Here is a 14,021-nt window from a genome sequence, read left to right as displayed (position 1 = left end):
TGGCTCACGCACTCTGGCTTCATTACACCAACCAACAGAATTTTGAAGAGAGGGCCGCGTGCAGCTGCAGGTTGGAGCTGCGTTTAAATCTTTGCAAAGTGTACAATAGGGAGCGTTCCCCCCCCCCGAGCCTTCCACGAATCAGAAACAAATGTTGCACTTTTGTGGGTCTGAGTCAGAGTCGAGGGATGTTCCTGTTGAACCTCATAATAAAGTTTGGTGACGATGCAGTTCAGTGGGTCTCATGGAGAACGCTGAGGTGAAAAGTTTACGTTCAAATAAGGCGAGTGAGGTCGGAGTGTGTTTGGAAAAATGCACCAGTACACTTTTTTTTGGGGGGGGGGAGATTGATGTTAGGGATTTTTCGTTTTTGGAAAAGAGGCAAACACAAAGTATTAAAAGGTATAAGCTTTTCTTGGCAGCAGCTTCTGAGGACAGAATTGGGTTTTCAAATGACTTTCCAACGCTGCTGGCGACACTCTACAAAAAGTTCCCGGAGCTATAGGAACGGCGAACTGTCGGAAAAATAAGCACTTAGCAGAAGAAGAGCAAAGCTCGGGAAAAAAAAGGAGCCGTAAATAAAAAGGAAATTGAAGGGAGAAAAATGTTGGAAGAGGGAAGAAGAGAAGAGAGGAGAGTGCTCCCAGGCAAATCCTCGCCAAATAATTCATTTCTGACCTCCTTAGTAAGTAAATTTGCTAAATAAATAAGAGCAGCGCTTGAATGTCAAGAACGGGGGATGCTGCCTGTGGCGCTTTGTCGCTCGCAGTCTTGGCAGCGCTGCGGAGCGCTCTGCTTTCATTAGATGGGTAAAATAAATGGCTTCTCCTCCATCCATCCATCCTGAGCCGTTTGATGTTTGGGAAGGAGGGGCGGGAGAAGGGAAGAGTAGCTTTTTTTCTGGATTTAATATGTTAAAAGCTGTCCTTTTATTTTTTGTTGGGGGTTTATTCTGGTTTACCCTGTGTGTGTGTGTGTGTGTGTGTGTGTGTGTGTGTGTGTGTGTGTGTGTGTGTGTGTGTGTGTGTGTGTGTGTGTGTGTGTGTGTGTGTGTGTGTGTGTGAGAGGGGGAGTTGAGTCAGGAGTTTGGAGGAGCAATGAGCCCAAGCTGCCCTGACAACAGATTGGGTCCATATATAATTCATAGCCTCCAGTCGATCCACTCCATCCTTCCATCCAGCAGCCTCTCCGGCTCTTTCTTTCGCCTCCTTCTGCACACACACACACGCAGCGAGCTCAGGGATCGATGGAGAGGGCCGCTCAGTCGTCACACGGTCCTGCAGTCCGGCCGCCACCGCCGCTGTCTTGTCCGGTTAGCCGAGCCGAGACGGCGTCAGCGCGGCCTGTCACTGCAAATGAAGGACAAAGGCGCCGCCACTTCTAGAGAGACACCGTCAGCTGGTTGGCTGGCACCTCGTAACCATGGCATCCCCTTGGCAACGGCACCCACCCGAACACAAGGACACGCTCAAACACACTTCGGCACACACACTCACCCATGGTGTGAAAGTGGCCTTCTCCGATGCCCTTCACACATGTAGACTGAATAGACGAGAGCTCTCTCTGCGCGCGTGTGTGTGTTTGTGTGTGTGTGTGTGTGTGCGTGCGTGCGTGTGTGTGTGTGTGTGTGTGTGTAATTAGGGAATAAACGGGGGGTTAGTGAAGGACAGTGATGGTAGAGCATCAATCCGGTCGTTAAGTGATACTTCCGGGCCTAAAGTAGTCTGCGTTTAATATGGCTTTTGTGTTGTTAACATGTTTAATGTTTTGTATTTTCTTCTATTTGATCTCAAAAAGCTCCTAAAACAGTCAGTGATCACTGTTGACCTCCCTCGGCTTTTATTACCGCTAATCATTTATTTAAGCTCAGTTTTTAAAACCTTACGATGTAACTACAGCACAGCCCATGCAGCAGTATGACTAACCTCGTATTGTGGATGGATTATCTCAGTTGTTCTCCTGGCTGAAGTTTGGTCCTTTTACAGCATCCTGCCATGCGATTACATTTGTTCCTGACCACCGAGAACACTCACGTTAACTTTTATCAAGTGGAAAAAAAGTTAGCTTGTTTATATTATGCTAACATAGCTGTGTCGCTAGTGGTCACGTAGCACATCATTATATACCAGCTAGCCAAACTTCAGTAACCCTACAAACGTCACTGCTGTTTAGTTTTCTGTCTTCATTTATGCTGGAAGTGATAGCAGAGCTGTACGTTTGAATTTGTTTCCCAAACCCCGCAGTCAGGACATGCTATATTGTATTTAGATAGAAGCTAGCGAGCTAACTCCCTGCTAACTTCTAACTCCGTTAAATGTCATAAATTCCGTTTTCATGGATGCCTGGATGTTAAACTCAATTGTTACACCTGGTAGAGCAGAACGCTGATCATTTTATTAAAGATGAAAGACTTTAGACAGTTTTTCAACTCTCAGTAATGCCATAGTGATCGTTTGATATATGGACCTGCAGCAGAGTTTAGGCCCAGACACGGCTAGTGACGTCAGACTTAACCAGATAGGATTCTTGCCGCTCTTAAAGTGACAGGAGTCATTTTTTTATAAATCTGGAGACCCAAACAAAAGCTTGAGTGAAAAATCTGCATTTTCATGTGTTTCCCTTTTAGCACGAGAGCGCTCCAACTTAGCCAGCACTCGTCGAGTAAACTCATACTTTCCCTTCACTGTTTCACTACTTTTTTCCTCAGGCCACTCCTCGACAACAAACTGCGAGTGCAGTGGACTGATGGTGCTAGGATGGATGTTTCCGTGTGTGCGTTCCCTCAGTTTAGTCTCATGGAACAGCGATTACCTCCAGCTCTGGGGCCCTGAGCTGAAAATACGCCCCCCATCGGTCCACCGGGGACGCACACACACACACACACACACACACACACACACACACACACACACACACACACACTCTGGCTTCTTCTTCCCTAATTTCCTCCTGCCTCCTTTCTTCTCTCCTTCCTCTCCATCCCTCCTTTCTTCCCCCTCTCGCTCTCTCTGCGGCAACAGGATGCTTTTTTTTCACCCGGCACAAAGGTGCCCAAGAGCAAGATGAATGCGCCGTGCTTGCCCCCACCCCCCAACCCCCGATGGCGGCACATGCATATATTAAGTGTGATTAAACGCTGTGCGGTGCCTCCATCAAGTGCTTTCTAATGGGCTTTTTTATGACATGAATTAGTCATAATGGGAGAGCGCCACAGTCGAAAACCACCAACCACTGTTGTTGTTGTTGTAGTTGATTTGGATTTTTCACCGTTCACACGAGATAGCTTAAGTTCTGGTGAGGGGCGTTTTTACAGTATGCGGATAAATGAGCTTCGGAGGCTTTTGGCGCGTTTAAACTCATTTCTCGTCGCCTGCTCTGCTTTGTGGGAGTTTGCATGCAGAATACATTTTTGCTTGCTTGAGAAGGTGCAGCGATCAAAAGGTACATTTATTTCTGTGACTTGACTCACGCGGAGCTTTTTAGGGAACACGTAGGCAGCGAACGAAGGAGTCTATGCCCCCGCCGCCGCCCCACCCCATTATAGGGAAATGGGGCCAGATAAGCGTGGATTTGGTGTGCTTGTTTCTTTGCCACGGAGCTCCCCTGTGCACCTCAGCCCCCATAGAGGGATTACATATGTATCATCAGCCGTGCTCTATGACTAATTACATCTGTGAGATGAGATTATGGGGAGGTTTACCAAGCCAATCCCTCCTCTCAGGCAATGTGTATCGGTTCCAACACGAGGTATTACATTATGTGTCTGTGTGGAAGAGAGAACGATGCCAGTTAAGGGGGATTGAGTGACAGAAATCCGCACAAACATTTTTCCTTCTTTACGTTTTCCGGCCTTTTACGTGTGGCTTCCTTCCTTCCTTTCCTCCTCTGCTCACCTCTCTTCCTCCCGCAACTCTTCCTCCCGTGTTTGAGGCCTCTCCTCACCTCACGTCCCTTTTCTCCCTCTTCATACAGTTGTCCGGGAGATAATCTCGAGTCAGCAGGAGATAGAGCAAATTGTTCCAAACACGGTGTTCCCTTTCAGCCTCTGTGTCACCGGCCTGGCATGCAATGATAGACGCCGCCTTCAATCAAACGCACATGGATGGCTGGTGTTCAGCAGGTTGCAGATAAGCCCCTCTGATGTCACTCGCGACACCATGTGATGAGCGCCCGAGAGAGACGGGGGAGGCTGAGCGGCATTGATTTTTGTTGTCACTATGGCAACAAATAACATGATCCTCTCCAAAAGCACACCTTAATTAGTTAAATTATGACTTGTGTGATGGAGAGGAAGGAAGAGAGAGAGGGAGGGAGGCTGTGGAGGAGACGGAGGATAGGAGAGCTTTTCCTTTTCTGATGTTCGGTGCTCATCTTCAATCTTTTGGAAGAGCTGTGTGTTTGATCAGGGATCTGTTGCGCTCTTTGCTTTTTATCGTGACTCTCAGATATACATGCAGCTCAGTTTTCACTGCAACAATAAAGCAGCGCAGCAGTGACAGGCTGCCAAATATCATCCCTGTATGATTATGTGACTTCTGTTCCTCTGCAGCTTTCACTGTTACTCGCTTATTTCTCCACATCGTGAATCCAGCTGGAGTCATCCCGACTAAATCTCCCAATGTCGTTTTTTTTCTTTCTATTGTAGGCAGAGCAACTATCAAGGCCCCGGCATGAGCCAAGCCAGCGCTGTCCCCTACAGTCAGGTGGCGGGCAGCAACGCCGCAGCCACAGGCAACGCACAAGGTCCGGGCTACAACATGCCTCCTTCAGGTATTTCACTAATGCCAGCGTGCTGTAGAGGTAAAAGCTCGTAAACACAGGCCCACAAACATTGCCATCCCCTGCAGGACATTCTCTTCAACGTCTTCTTCAGGACAGAACGCAGCTGAGCTGCAGTTTTAAATCTTTGCACTATTTGCATGCAGTTGTGTTTCTGCAGCATGAAACCTTGAAATCCCCACATGGCTCTCGTAACGCTTCCCGGGCTTCTGTGCTTTGCTGTTTTGGCCCAAAACATGTAAAATGAGCCTTTTGTATCCACACGTGTACCCCCGCCTACAGGCCGCCTTCAACACATATCCAAGGGTTGGGATCGCTCCTTCTTCCCTCCTAGCTTTACTTTAGCTTAAATTAAGTTGATACTTAGATGAAGTTACAGCTGATCTAATCTGGCTCGTCTTGAATCAGCAGAAAACATGTTGATACAATAATGTCGAACCTTTACGGCAGCATCGAAGTGACGTTTCTATCAGTGCACCTACTCAGAGACACAGCGTAGGTCACATGACAGAGTCAAAGACTAAAGAGTTTCGTTATGACGCTCTTCTGAAGAGCTGGCCCTTCGGCGAGGAGAGCGTAACGCGGTGCCTCGGTTTTTCTTTCCTGCCCGGCTGCATTGCTGCTAAACACACATCAGAGATTTTCCAAAATGAAGCTCTTATTTAAAGCCATACATCAGAACGCATGACATTTGTAAAACTTGAGCCAAATTAGAGCGCCAAGGTTCCTCAAAGCTCATCTGGTTTGCCCCTGGGCACGTAAAAAGCCTTCGGTTTGCCCGCCGCGGCACAGCGTACACCGGAGGAAATACAGAGGGGAGCCTTGCACCCAAGGACCTCTCCTTTCTGCTAATAAGAAATATGCAGCTCGCACTTTGAAAAGTAGTCTTAAGGATCTCAACTCTTCTTCACTTATAAACCTAATGAAGGCACACAAACATCTTAGAAAACAGAAACACGTCTTGTCAGCCAACATCTCGTCAACGCTAACCTTTACATTCTCTCCGCACTTTGAATATGTGAGAACATGAATAACTTCTTCCAAGTTGACACCGGCTTGCTTTTAGTGGATTCTTATCTTATTCTCTCTCTACGTCTTCCTTAAGAAACAGTCTTTTTATACGGCTGTCTTCCATTCAGGATAAATGGGCGGACAGGCTTTAGGGAGGCCTTGAGAGCACAAAAGCAAAGAAGCTCAGCAGCCGAAAGACATTAAAGCATTTTCCATTGTCTGACTGTGCCTGTGACATTATACAGACCATTGTGCAGCAGCTTTCAGTCCACACGGTGAAGGCACCATTCATTTAAGGAGTTAAACCCAATTGAATGTAGCAGAATACACAAACATGCCTGAAATCTCTCTTTACTCTTTATTCTGCTCCGTCGTGGAAAAACTTTAAAAAAAAATGTGCAAATTCAGAGCATATTTTATGTTTGTGAGAAGTTTGGTGCAACTGCTTCGAGTCAACGTTTGCTCGTTGCTGTTGAAGGATCCACGGGAATGTCAGGAGACGGGATAATGAGCCCAGATGCCAAACCGAAAACGGAGGTGAAAGATGACGGCGGCCCCGCCAACGAGCCCCACAAACCAAAGGTAACTCCTTGACAGTCTTCCCCATTCTCCCACTTCCTCTCCCCTCTCTTTCGTTTGTAAATGTTCTTTCTAATCTTCCTCCGCTAACGAAGCAGACCAGTCCCGATCAGCGGATGCTGCCTCAGCGCAGAGGGCCGTCTCGCTGTTGTTTTCTCACCATATTTAATGATTTGTTTAACATTTACCATTCCTAATGTTTTCCTCGCTTTGTTTTTGCCCTCAGCACTCTCTTCTTGCTGATGTTTTGGCAGCCAAAGCTGCACAGACAGAGGGGGCTTGGCATCTGCAGCACACACATGTACATACACGCAAGCAAACACAGCGCCGACACACACAACATGCACGCAAAGATGGAAAACACGCACTCTAACTAGCCTTCTCCGTCTGTGTCACACACACACTGCTGACTTCTCATTTTGCCCGACAATAGCGGCTCAGCAACAGCAGAACTCTGCTCTTTGCTCTTTTCTACCCCCTCCTCTTGTTTTTCCTTAACAACAACAACACACACTGCCTCCATCACATCCACTACACATCTTTTCCCTCAAAAATCTGTGTCTTTTCTTTTGCTGATTATGGTAGTAGGTCTTCTGAATTATTTAAGGCAGTCAGAGCAGCCAGAAAGACCCCCGGTGCTCCCGAAAGAGATGATCTGTCTGCCAAGAGAGGGAAGAGGAGGGAGAACGATAAGGTTTTGCTGACATGAGCGTTCTGCACACAGTCCAGAAGCACTTGTCAAGCTGTTGTTCCCTCTTTTACACACTCTCCCTCTCACACACACAGACACACATTTAAACTGGGGAGACTAAATGCATGTTAAATTCATTATAGAGTCTTTTACATACAGACGTCTTACACATGCATGAAGCCTTGCTGTTCCTCTGCCACACACTGCACAGACTTAGGGTTTCAGTAAAGCAGAAGAGGTCCAGCTTGGGTGTGTGAGGTTTTGCAGGCTGGCCCCGTGTAAACTGTTTGATTGCAGCTCGGCTCTCGGAATAAGAAGAATTCCTTTCAGCTTGTTTTTGTGAAATATTTCCGTTTCTGTGGGCCTGCTGTAACCTCAGTCCTGTTTTTGGAATTCCAGAGGAACTATTCTTGGAAATTCCTATAATATTTTTCATTAAAAACAACCAATCCCTAATGCCGCTGGAAGCTCGGGGTGTCTTTAAACAGCGCGCTTGGTGCTGTCACAGACTAGCGCTGATATTTCGTTATTCGTCAGGATCAGTTTGGCCGATCTGGCTTCAGGATATGAAACAAACTCGGGGGGATGCAGACTGGTTGCATCTGTGGTATCCTGTTACAGCACCACGCTCTGATTCATCCGGTGAGATCGACCTGTTCTTTCACAGATGTTTGTAAAGGCTGAATGGCTCTGTGCTTGATTGATGTCTGCAAACAGCTGAATTCAAAGATGGGGAGGTCTGACCCAATGCTTTTGTCCGAGTAGCGACACTCATAAAGTCAGGAAAACACTCAAAATCAAATTCTCTGATGTTGTAAAGGTCTTCCCTTTAATCAGTGCACCTCTGTACTAATGATCTCCTATTTCATAAATATCCTTGAGTAGTTTTTGTATCCACAGTCCAGAAACCCAGCGGCTATCATCTGACCTCGGAGGCCTCTGTTCTGTCAGTGTGCACGGTCCACTGAGGAATGAGGATCAGTTATAATACAAAGCTAAAGCATCGTCAGGCGATAGCTGATGGTTTTGAATTGCCTTCTTTTGTTGCCTTCCACAGTGACTGTTATCCTGCATTCAGCCAATCAGATGTTTCTGTGCAGCGCTGAGCAGTAATCCCGCTGCTCTCTCTTTAACAGCTCCCGGACGTTTACGTCAACAATAACAGCAGCGGCGGCTCCCAGCAGTGCGTGTCCCAGCCACCCACTCCGGGCGGCGCCCTACCCGTGCCCTCGCCCCTCTCACCCAGCCCCGCCAGCCTCTCCTCCTACCACGGAGATGACAGCGACAGCATCAGCAGCCCCCCCTGGCCTCTCAAGACTCCCTCCAGCCCCGTAAGAACCAGACACCATCCTGCATGGATGCATTTATGCACTAAAAGCGTGTTTCCGTGTAGTCACTGGAAACCTGCTTGTTAGAGCACGGACAACCTCCTGAAGCAGGATTAAAGTTTGGTGCAATTAACTCCACCGGTTTGAACTTGAATGCTCTGTGCAGGAAGTCTGTAAAGGCTCCGGCTGCACACGCTAAACCAAATGCTTTCGACAAGTATTTATTTTTACTTGGTCATTCAACCAGCAGCCGACTCAGAATGTGTAAATAAGGAATGAATTTTTAATGATGCCCGTGGGAAGAGTGGTTTACTGTGGAAAAGAACACTATCCTGTAGAACAGAGCATGTACTGTATATCACATATAACATACACTGACTCTGAGTTTTCCTAATTAGCACGTCTTTATTTACATTATGCATCTGCATGAGAAGGCAGAAAAACTACCTGACGTAGTGCTTTTATACATCTTGTATTCAAATAAAATGTCACATATTCAGATTCAGAGTTTAATCAGGTACTTTTCTCCTCTGCTTATGTGCATCTCCAGAAAGCCAACCCTAACGCCTCTCCCTTCAGCGGCGACCGAATCGCACGGCTGTACGAGCTCGGTGGAGAGCCGGAGAGGCGAGGCTGGGTGGAGCGATACCTGAACTTCATGGAGGAGCGGGGCACACCTGTTAGTCAGCTTCCCACTGTGGGCAAGAAGCCGCTGGACCTGTGGAAGCTCTACATGGCTGTTCGGGAAATAGGAGGCCTCGCCATGGTAAGGCGCAGGAAGCGTTAGACACAGACTTGAATGTGGAGGAGCTCGTATTCTCACACAGCCAAATCATTTCGCTCCGCTCGCTCTTTGGCTGCTTAGTATTCTTCATAAATCTCCACGGCATATGGCGAGCTTGTAAATGTTGAGAAATGTTCTCAGGAGAATGAGATACATCAAATTAACCTCAGAGAAAGCTGCCTACGTCCTGAAACCAGCTCCAAGCATGTCATTCCTCATGTGATAAAAATGTGAAATTAATATACCGGCAAGGTCAGGTTGGGCAGAAGGACGGAAAACAGGAAGCAAAAGTATACGGACACCTGACAGATACTCGTGTTACACAGCGGCCGGCGTTTTCTGCTCTTTGATGGACCTGAGAGGCAGATTCTCTGCAGCCGTTCAACAACACAAAATTAGGAAAAATGTTTCGTTGCTTTGGAGAAACATAAAATTTAACATGTTTTTTTTTCTTTATGTGTACAAAGATGCCGTCTAAGTGCAAATCTGTAGTTGTTTTACACCTAAAACCTGTCAGACAGTCTTCAGATGTGTTTTCCTGTCAGCTAGAATCAGCTTTTCATAGTTTTAGCAGGTTCACCACTTTAGTAAACCAGTAATATTTTTGCCCTTTTGACCTTAACCCATCACCTTTGCATTCCTCAGTTTCTACTGCTGACTTTCAGTTTGTTTAATTCTCAGCTAAAATCAGGTCCTTAGTCGAGCAAATCTTTCTACACCGTGAAAAACAGGCTGTGTGTTCAGGTCAGGCCCACATACTCTTCTCTTGTGTAACACAGTGCATTTTTTCGCTTTTACATTAAAACGTACAACGTGAAAATTATCTGCAAGTGACCTGCGACTCCTGCAAACACGGAGCGCTGAGCCGCGGAGTTGATTATTCTGATTAGATTAGCAGGATGTGATCGCCCATTCTCCAGGCGAAATTATAAGTGTGCAGCTGATACTACCAGGATGGCGCCGAGAAATTATCTCAGTTGTTACGATCTGTGCCAATCATTTCGCTTCCTAACATCGTGTTGTTCTCTGACTCAGGTAAACAAGAACAAGAAGTGGCGTGAGCTGTCCAGCACCCTGAACGTGGGTACATCCAGCAGCACCGCCAGCTCGCTGAAGAAGCAGTACATCCAGTATCTGTTTGCCTACGAGTGCAAGATGGAGAGGGGAGAAGACCCGCCAGCGGACAACAGCAGCAGTAGCAGCAGCATGGCTGGAGGGGACAACAGGAAGCAGGTCAAGATCCAGCCGCCTTCACCTGGTAAGTCCTGATAACACACTGCCTCAGCCTCCAGTCTGTCAGCATGGGGGGTGCAGAGACTCAGACCTTCCTCTGTAGCCGTGCTGAATGGCAGAAATCTGAAGTATACATTTAGAAGATTGGATGCTTTTATAAGTCTAAGAATCTGACTCCTTAACGACCCTCCGATAGCAGTGAATATTAGATTACAGTTAGGATTACATTTAAAATTAGAAATAGCGCTCAACATTACGCCCTGATTACACGTACACAACTGGAACCCCGCAGAGATGAGTGAACATTAACACTGCTTTGGTGAGATGAGTCTTGGTTTAATAGAGGTGAGCGAGATATGATCGCCACTTGTGCCTCCACGCGGAGCCTCGCCTTTATTTGATTACCCTGCGTCGGAAGGTTAAGTAATATTGTTTTGGTGCACTAGCACAACACAAAAGGTTGCTTTTTGTTTGTGCGAATTACCTGTTGGAGCCATGTGCCTCTGCGCACAATTACAACGGGAGGACAAGGACGGGAGAGAGAAGGAGTCACGTCTCTAATTTGCAGCGGAGATGAGAAAAGTGACCCTTGCTTTTAAATAGAACATTGGAGCACTTCACCCGCCTGCGACGCCACAGATTGCTTTTCCTGGTGGGTGGAAAAGAGCACCAGCCATCATTTGCATACACACACACACACACGCATGCATGCATGCACATGCGAGAAGTTCACGTAAAAGTTTTACAATTCATAATTCAGTGCCTTCTCATCTATTCGAGGGGATTTAAACATCTCAGTTTTTACACAAACTCATTTTGCCAGCTGATGGTGCACGTCATCTGAGATGCAGTCTGTAAGGTAAAACGCGAAGAGGTCGACGCTCGTGACGTTTAGGTTGGCTTTTGGGTATGCAGCACTCGACTGTGAACTGCTCACGCTACGACACTCCTGCACCACCATCAGAGTGGGTGGAGAGCAGCATCTGCAGCTAGCACTGCGATTCTGAAGACCAAGAGACGTGTCTGTGCAGCAGTGTGCCCACAGTGCACTCAGACTACAGTAAAGCATGTGTTTCTAATTTGAGTTTCACTTTTACAATCGTGTTGCTGAGTCTGATTCTGTCGTTGCATTTTTTTCTCTCCTCGGTGTTTCCCTGTTTTCCTTCACCTCTGTCTTTATATCATGTCCATCCGTGTTCCTCCTGAATCATCTCCTTCATGGTTAGGATTTGATTTTTATGTTTCATTTTCAGTATTGGTCATTTGTTCATGTCCTGTTTTATTTTGATAGTCAGTTTTCTTTTGTTCATGCTTTGTTTTTTTTACTTTGACCTAATGTGTTATGAACCATAAGCAACAACATGAAACAAAGAGTGACGCCAGAGTTTTTGGATACATTGTTTCTAAATATCAAGATGAAAACAGCAGCCAGTAGAGCAAAAGGAGCCAACCACAGATGACCTTTACCCCAAACCTGTCAGGTGTAGGTAACGCCCAAAGACTGTTGCACTCCAACCAGCAGCAGAGAGGCAGAACACATCCAGGACTCAGGACCTCTCATATACCAAGCCAGACTCATACCCCTGAAACTGCAGTGATCATAGGACCGTGAGACCCACACCCAGGATAACAGACGAGCAAAACAAGCACAGCCACACACTGCAGAGAGTTTGTGAACACCTGTCGTCAGCCATCGTTCATCCTCGAAAAAACTCCCAGAAAGGAGCCCGGACGAGCCCCCAATTTATGTTACAATCCAGCTCATATCTGTGTATTTAATGAACAACTTTACTATTAGAAAAGAAAGAAAATGAAAGAGATTTTTTTTAGCATTTAATTCTGTTTTTATCTGTTTTATTTCATTAAATGTGGCAGTGGGCAAGCTTGCCCTCTGATTAGCTTTACCTTTAAAAAACAGAGTGATCTCCTGTAGACACTAACTTTGCGGTTCGTCTTTGCCCTGCAGGGCTCACTTTGGTTGTTTTATGATTAAATATCCACTCAGTGATGCACTCAAGGCATTTTTCATTTTTCCCTGTTTTGAAAACTATGAATAGAATGAAATGTTTGCAGTTTGTAATATAGACAAAGTTTAATTTAAGTGAAAGAAACGTAATAAATTTAACCATCGTGCAATAATGTTTGATGTTTAAGAAGCAGACTGAATATGCATAATTAACTTTGTATTTATAAATTTGCAAAAATACTTTTTAATTACTGCACTTGCACATAAAAAGGGAAAATTGTGTTATGAAAAGAAGTGCGTATCGCGCGTGCACACGCCAGGAAAACCTCCCGTTTTTGTCCTTCATGTTGCTCGGTGTTAATGCGCTCTCTGCCTCTGTGCGCTTTGAACTGCCCCACTGACTCCCTGCCAGCCTATATATAGACTGACAGCCCAGTGATGTCACTGAGGGAGCGTGTCCAGCAGGGCGGGTGGGGGTGAGTGGCGGTGGGGTGTGGGGAGTGATTAATGAGGGCTGGAATGTAGAACGTAAACAAACCCGACCTCGCCGTCACCTTTCATTCACAAAACAGCTCAGCTGACTGACTTTTTTCCCCCCTTCTCCACCCCACCCCCACCCTCCCCCTTAACCGCTGCCACCCCTCTGGATTATGTCACCCGCTGACACACACGCTTTTGTGTGCGCACACATCAAACAGCCACACACACTTTTTCCCCCCTTACGTCTCGCTCTAAAAGACGAGCAGAGGGCACTTAAGTTCACGCTGTCCTCCGTCCTCATACCGCCACCACCCCCACCGCTGCCGCTCTTAGAATGGTAAACCTCTTAGCCCCGACTGACCCCGCAATTGTTTGCACTTCCCCACGCGTGCTTTCCGTTTGACGCCGGGATATCCCAGGAAGTGAAGAATCCCTAATGCTCCCTGACCCCTCTTTGCCCCCTCCTACCTCCTGCTCATAATCATGGGATAACCATCTCTCCCTGTCTCGCTCTCCTTCTCTCCGTCTCCTGTGATGTAGAGGCAGAGGGTATCATTGAATAATTCAGAATTAGCATGAATTTTTAAAGCTTAAGTCTTTCTATGGAAACGTGTGGTGCAGGGAAAGGCCACTCAGGATATTCGAGAGAAAGGCTTCTTACACTAAATGCTCATTAGGACACTTTCATATTCTCTCTGTCTCCGTCTTTGTCATGATTTCACTGGAACGGTCCACGTCTTCTGTTAAACCTGCTCCTGGGAATTTGGATCCGTTGCTTTTATCGGGCTGGGGGTTCAAATTTCTTCTGATTTCCTCATCATCAGGAGTTTAGGTGTCATAACAAAAGTTTGCACTAACCCGCTCTTAACCCCAGAGTTTCTGTGTGAAACCTCAAGCTTTCTGAAGCGTTAGCTTGAACATGTCATGATTCCATCACATTGGCTGTTTAATTTTACATCTGATACATCTGTGGCCTCGAGCTTAGCTCGCCACTTGAAGTCGATGGCACACAAAGACAAAAAAATCCAGCTAAACCGTCTTCAGACAGCTTTCACATTAAGAACAGGTCTGTGAGTGGAGGCATCCTTCCCTCTTCCTCCTGCCTCCTCTTCCTCCGCTCGCCTCCTGTAGGCTCATGTCTCGTGTAGGGCATCGCTGCGAGTGCTTTGG

At 46.6% G+C, this 14,021-nt stretch overlaps 1 protein-coding gene across 10 annotated transcripts in view; it reads left to right on the top strand.

Annotated features, from left to right (window-relative positions):
- The window catches only part of LOC113012405 (AT-rich interactive domain-containing protein 1B-like), a 191,386-nt gene that overhangs the window by 168,098 nt on the left and 9,267 nt on the right, over positions 1-14,021 (top strand). For all 10 annotated transcript variants that reach the window (XM_026152589.1, XM_026152591.1, XM_026152590.1 and 7 more), the window contains 5 exons: positions 4,646-4,770; positions 6,269-6,372; positions 8,197-8,391; positions 8,939-9,154; positions 10,208-10,430. In XM_026152589.1, coding sequence (XP_026008374.1) covers positions 4,646-4,770; positions 6,269-6,372; positions 8,197-8,391; positions 8,939-9,154; positions 10,208-10,430 — 863 coding nt within the window. The remainder of the gene's footprint in view (positions 1-4,645; positions 4,771-6,268; positions 6,373-8,196; positions 8,392-8,938; positions 9,155-10,207; positions 10,431-14,021) is intronic.

Source organism: Astatotilapia calliptera, chromosome 19 (genome assembly GCF_900246225.1).
Source record: "Astatotilapia calliptera chromosome 19, fAstCal1.2, whole genome shotgun sequence".
Classification (NCBI taxonomy): domain Eukaryota; kingdom Metazoa; phylum Chordata; class Actinopteri; order Cichliformes; family Cichlidae; genus Astatotilapia; species Astatotilapia calliptera.
This window is presented reverse-complemented; position numbering and strand designations above follow the sequence as displayed.